The 6,000-nt window shown below is 39.7% G+C and overlaps 1 protein-coding gene across 1 annotated transcript in view; it reads right to left on the bottom strand.

Annotated features, from left to right (window-relative positions):
• Window positions 1–893: 893 nt before the first annotated feature.
• The window catches only part of LOC137428378 (germ cell-specific gene 1-like protein), a 113,794-nt gene continuing 108,687 nt past the window's right edge, over window positions 894–6,000 (bottom strand). The window contains exons 5-6 of the mRNA XM_068118301.2: window positions 3,130–3,329; window positions 894–1,574 (exon numbers count right to left, since the gene is read on the bottom strand). Of these exons, the coding sequence (XP_067974402.1) occupies window positions 1,345–1,574; window positions 3,130–3,329 (430 nt within the window). The 3' untranslated portion in view covers window positions 894–1,344. The remainder of the gene's footprint in view (window positions 1,575–3,129; window positions 3,330–6,000) is intronic.

Below are 6,000 nucleotides of genomic sequence, written 5' to 3'. Positions count from 1 at the left end.
CCATAATTACATCATTTGATCCAATAAACCTACTAGGTATTACCCTAACATCAAATTTATCCTGGAATCCACACATTACACAAATAGCTAAGTCTGGATTGAAGAAACCAGGAGTCCTGCTCAGTTGTCGAAGATTTTTCTTCTCTCAACAGTTGCTTCCACTATATAAAGGATTGATTTGTCCTTGTATCGAGTATTGCTCTCACATCTGGGGTGGTTCTAGCTCCGCATACTTACTGGACAGAATTGAATCCAAAGTAATCCGACTTATCAACTCTCCCAATATCTGACCTCAACACTCGACCCGCTCAAATTAGGCCGCAAAGTTAGTTCTCTTTCTCTTTTCTACAGATATTACTTCGTGTTTCTGCTTCCAAGAACTTGCTGCTTGTGTACCTTCGCCATTAGCGAGACCACAGAATACCCAACAAGCCACTTCATCACATGAGTATTGTGTGGCCATTGGCATTTCAAGGGTGGGTCGGTATGATATTTGTTTCTTCCCTTCCACTGTCAAATTCTGGAACTCTTTACCTTCTCATGTCATTCCAAACACTTACTTTTCCCCTTTTCCCCTTTTATTTCCCCTTTTCCCCTTTATTATTTCCCCTTTTCAAAAAGCAGATTTTTTACTTCCTCAAAAACCCTTCGACTATTCTCTCTTTCTTCACTTTTCTATCAATGCAGCTCTTTTATTTTAGGCCTGGCCTCGATGACGATTATATAGTCCATGACTGAAGCCTTCAACATAAAAAACAATCTTATAACAACTGGGGGAAAGGCTCAGCACATGTCAAAAGTAAAACATCTGGAAGTGAAATTGACAATTAATCCCGATTTAAAGTTTACTTTCTCTTTCAGGACAAGCTTTGCAAGACTTTTATAAACAGTACTTGCTCTCGATAAAACTTTATTGGAAGTTGCTTTTCGAAAAGTTGCCTTTGAGTATGACTACATTGTTCCTTTGTATTCTGTACCTGAATAATCCATCTCAAATGTTATTGATGACTGATGAGCATCGGCCCACCTGTGGTAATTTAAGGAGGTGATATTCTCACAAAGTGATGTTTTCTGGGACACACTGTATACCTGAAAAGTATTTTTGGCACAGACTGTAATCATCTTTGGCCTTGCTGGACCACACTGTAAAAGTTTTTGTGATGTAAAATGCCAAGTGATCAATGTTGAAGTTTTTGTCACATACATGCAAATATACAGTACATATATAAAGCCATATGCATATTAGCTCCATTATATTAAGAAATGGCTGAGCAGAAAAGAAACCTGATTTAGAGGCCAGAGGTGGGGTTGAGAGTATGTTTGGAGAACAGTCTCTGTTGTATCTCAATATTTGTCCTCTGGAAATGTTGCATCTCCCACTCTCCACATTTTGAGGAAGGTGAGGAAAGGCTGTTCGCTTGTGTAGGCTTGTGAATGAGACCAGAGCCTACACAGGTCCAGGCGAGTACAGGCCGGGTCCTCCTGCATTAAATTGGGAGGACAGAAAGTTTCCCAAACAGGAACGCACAGGCTTTGGTTTGGGCTCCACGCTTGTAGGCTCATGGAGTCAGGACCTGGTAGAGAAAAAGGAGAGTCGAGCTGAAAACGGACATGTAATTAAATAAATAAATACAGACGAATGTTAAAAGGTGTATTGAAACGTTCCTGGCTGGTCGTTACCCCGCTCGAGGAGCACAAAAGCGGGGTTAGGCAATTGGTTCACTCTGTTTACAGACGTCAGTCTATGATCGAGAAACTACTTAATTTCAATTGAATGATATGTATATTGAACACTGCAGAACATGAATCGGAGCATGAATCGGAACATGAACCTGCAGTTTAGCAGTACTTTGGCTCTGAATTTACTAAGATGTACGGAATGTTGTCCTAAGTGTGGATGCGCACAGAGGAGTATGGAATTTTTTTCAGTCTGTCTGCCTGTCAGACAGTGAAACAAAATTGAAAATCATTCCAAACAGGAAACTTACTTTTTAAGGACGTCATAAAGGACAAATATAACAGGCACAAAAATCTAATGTAACGTGTTAAATAAGGTGGTGTAAAAGACCAGAGTGTACGGCAGTAAACTTCTGAAAAAAGGAGCTTTCCAAATAAGTCAGACATAAAGTGGTGAAGAAGCACCGTTCAGGAGAGGGTTATCAAAAGATTTTGATAATACCGAGTAAGATGTTTTTGAGCAAATCGTTCCGAAGCTCCTCCGTCTTGACATACGTGTATGCATCTCCCGAAAACAGGCTTTAAAACTTTATTTTATTTCAATTTAATTACATACTTAAACACTGTAGAATACAAATCACATTGTTGGCACTTCCAAAAAAACCCTCCAGTTTTCCAGTACTTGGCCAAAATATTATTCCATTTTACACCATCTTGACCAATCAAATTTGCCACTCGAATTGTCAGCATTGGAGAATATCGCGAGATTCAGACAAAATCACGGCTTGTAGGAAATGTAGATCGTGCTCCAAAAAAGGAAAGCAAGAATTTAAAAGACCCTTCCCATGTCCTCTTTCTCAATTCGTTGCAGGGTAAGGTATTCTATGAACTCCATAGTTTTAAATGAAACTAAATGTCCATGAAAGAGACTGCAAATCAATCAAGTCTCAGAGACGGGCAGCCGGAAGATTGCTTTATGGGTGTTAGGTACCCAAACATCATGGGTGGAAAACACAAATGCCATTATTGGCAAATAGAGATAAAACCTTAGAGGAAGAGGAAGTTAGAACACAAGTAGTGACAGGGAAAAAATAAGGAAAGAAATAAAAGTCAGCAAAAGGAATAGTTGCTTTTGCATAGCATTTCAACTACAACTCTATGGATGAAGATATGAAGAAGAAGAGGGAGTCTGAATAAGTCCTTCATCTTATTGAGTGCCTGATTCAACAAACTTCTGCATCATAAGCTCATCACTATTCCACACCAAGGTTTGGACCGTTCATTCCGAGAACCTCTCCAAACAGCTAGTCTGCAATGATAGTCGTACCTGTAGGTCATGCAATCAGGCAGAGACAGATAGACAGACATATATAGATAGAAAAAGAGAGAGACTCTTTGGCAGAAGAATAGACAATGTGAGTGAACATGCGAATGTCGGAATTGACAACTCACTGATACTGCTCTTCCCCTCGAGCGGCTGCAGACAGGCTTTGTCAAGGGATGGCCAGAAACGTAACAAGCTGCTAGGCCTCAACGTCAGAGGGACATGGGTCGAATGCCTTCGTTGAGTTACTTCCAAAAGTGTCTTAGTGTAGGAGTTGAGAACAGTGACGGAGGCTGCCATGGTGCAGGCAAAAGCGAGCCAAGCTAGACTGCAGGGCGGAGGAAAAGAAAGACCAGGAGAGAACGTGAAATACAGAGAGAGTGAGAGCGTCGAGTGCACAACGCATCAGCACAGCAGAGTTCATGTGCTGGGATCAGTGCAGCCATGGTAAAATGGGTTGTGGCAGCAATAGAATGGAGGAAGGGAATTGGCAGCTAATGGGATTCAGAACCATTTGGAGTAAGGAGAGAGTGGGAGAAGTCGGAAAAAACATTTTAATTTCCCATCTTTATTATTTTCTTACTTTCCTCCTTTCAACATATGCTAGAGACAAAAGGACACTCATTCAGTCAATAAACCTGTTACGTCTGTCGTTTAGGCCCATTAGCCTTGATTTCTGTACAAAGATGCCAAAGGAGCTTTCCTTAAATTCCCCAAAAAGACAACGTAGATGGACAAGTGTGCAGGTTATCATTTAAAACTTGAATATATATATAGAGAGATACAGTGGTATACTGTATATATATACAGTGGTCTGCAAAAGTATTCACCCCCTTCAAAGTTTTCACTTTTTGATGCTACCTGAGCTTATTTCATGATCCTTTCAAATAAAGCTAATGTATGAAGTCTTCACAAACTACTCGAAAGTGATAAAGCTAAAAATGCAGATAAAATGTCAATAAGTTAGATTAACAGAGAAAATCAGATTATTATCAGTTGCAAAAGTATTTTCCTAATTAACCCTAAATCAATTTAGGAGCAAATTATTTGTTTGAAATGTTGCAAAATAAGTGTAAGAGGTTTCACCTATATGTAATCAGTGGTGTAACTTGAATATTAAGCTCCTCACTAATCTAAGGAGTTTTAAGGTGCAACTCACTTGGTCAAACAACAAGACAAACGTGAAAACCAAGGAGCTTTCCAAAGAAGTCAGACATAAAGTGGTGAAGAAGCACCGTTCAGGAGAGGGTTATCAGAAGATTTCGATAATACCAAGTTGGGTGTTTTTGAGCAAATCGTTTCCATACTTGCCAATTGACTTCATGTCCGAAGTTTGGACAGTCCATCACCCACATTATGGGCCTTCACTGGTGGCAAATGTTGAGCAGCACTTTGTTTCTGGATATGGTCCATCAAACCTTTGTAGAGGTCAACGTGCAAGGATGCTTGCTTCCGAAGCTCCTCCATCTTGACATATGCATCTACTAAGTGCTGTTGGAATAGTTTGGCACCATAAATAAAAGGGGAAAAATTATTCCTCACAGTGAGACAATGTGAATAGAACTGAAGGTGGGTTATCATTTGTCTTTGAGCTGTTCGATGTTCTTCTGCATGCAAAGTACACTGACCCCATCCTAAATCTCCTCCAGGAAAAGGTAGTGGATACACCATAGGGTCATAGTTCGAAGAGAGCCGGCAGTTAAGGTCACACATAGGTCTTTCTTTTGGGAGCACAATAATGTCATTTTGTACACCATATCAATAGATGGATGTAAACTTGTCATGGACCAGAGTGTGGGTGATGTATTGTACAAACTTCAGTGTATAAATACTTTTTGTGACATGTTTTTTGCACTCACTTTATCCCTTAAAGTTTTTAAACATGGATTTTTCCATGTGATCGCCAGTTACTACAATTACTTCATCGTCAACAAATTGCTAATTATTACAATTACTTTGTATATTACCAATTTAAAACATACCAATGCTTAAGCACATCAAATATCAGAGACATAGACATAGGAATCACTTGTAACTGCTTCCTTTCTACTTAATACCATATACAAAGTCTGGTTTCCTTTGACTGTTTTTAAAGGCTATTGTCCTTGCATTTTGTAAGCAGCTAAATAACTCAAGTACATCAATAAATTAGTGATAAGAATGAACTCTTTATTGAAATGTTTTCTGCTGCAGTAATTTTTAATGTAAACACAACAAAAGTTGTAAAATAAAAGGCAGAAGCGGCACTCGTTACCATTGCCTAGCAATCAGTTACAGCAGAAGCTCCATTGTCTTGAACCACTTGACCTGCAGTGAGCAGACAGAGTCTGCACCGGCAGCCTTTCATTCGCAGATATTCCCGTTTACGGACATTTTCCGACGTTTTGTGATTTATCCTGGGGTATTGTCTTTGAGTTGCATCGGTTTGCAAAATTTCAGCTTTCGACCCCCACCTAGAAGGTACAAACCATTTACATCAGTGAGTGAGTCTGTGAATCAGCCGAACCTCATAAAATCTGGTTAAAATTAATCAAAGGTCAATGTTGAAGCCATCTGAAACTTGCGAAACACCTATTAGGCCGCAATTAGAAAATGTTACATCCAAATTTGTTATGCGCAACATTCAATCATGAGAATCGCTTGAGAGGTCAAATTTTTGAAACGATCAAATTGCTGTTTCCATGGCAAAAATTGCTTATTTGGATTTTGCAAGTGTTGTGCTATGCACGACATCTTTCTTGTTTGTGTCTGTTTGTAAGTAGGATATCTCAAAAAATTATGGATGGATTCGGAAGAAACTTGGTGAACAAGTTGGGTGTGTAACAAGGCCAACTTTATTACATTTTGGTGATGATCCGGATACAGATCCAGCGGATCAGTGGGATACAAAACGTGAACTGTTGAGCTTGGCAGGGGTATGCGCTATCCCGGGTGCCGACCGAGTTATCTCCGCTACTGAAGGAGGATGGAGGTTTTGTTTTCATCCCTGTCTGTCTGTT

The sequence above is a fragment of the Myxine glutinosa genome, chromosome 5, assembly GCF_964187855.1.
Source record: "Myxine glutinosa chromosome 5, kmMyxGlut1.1, whole genome shotgun sequence".
Taxonomy (NCBI): domain Eukaryota; kingdom Metazoa; phylum Chordata; class Myxini; order Myxiniformes; family Myxinidae; genus Myxine; species Myxine glutinosa.
Note: the sequence above shows the minus strand (reverse complement) of the source record. Positions and strands in the feature narration are given on the sequence as shown.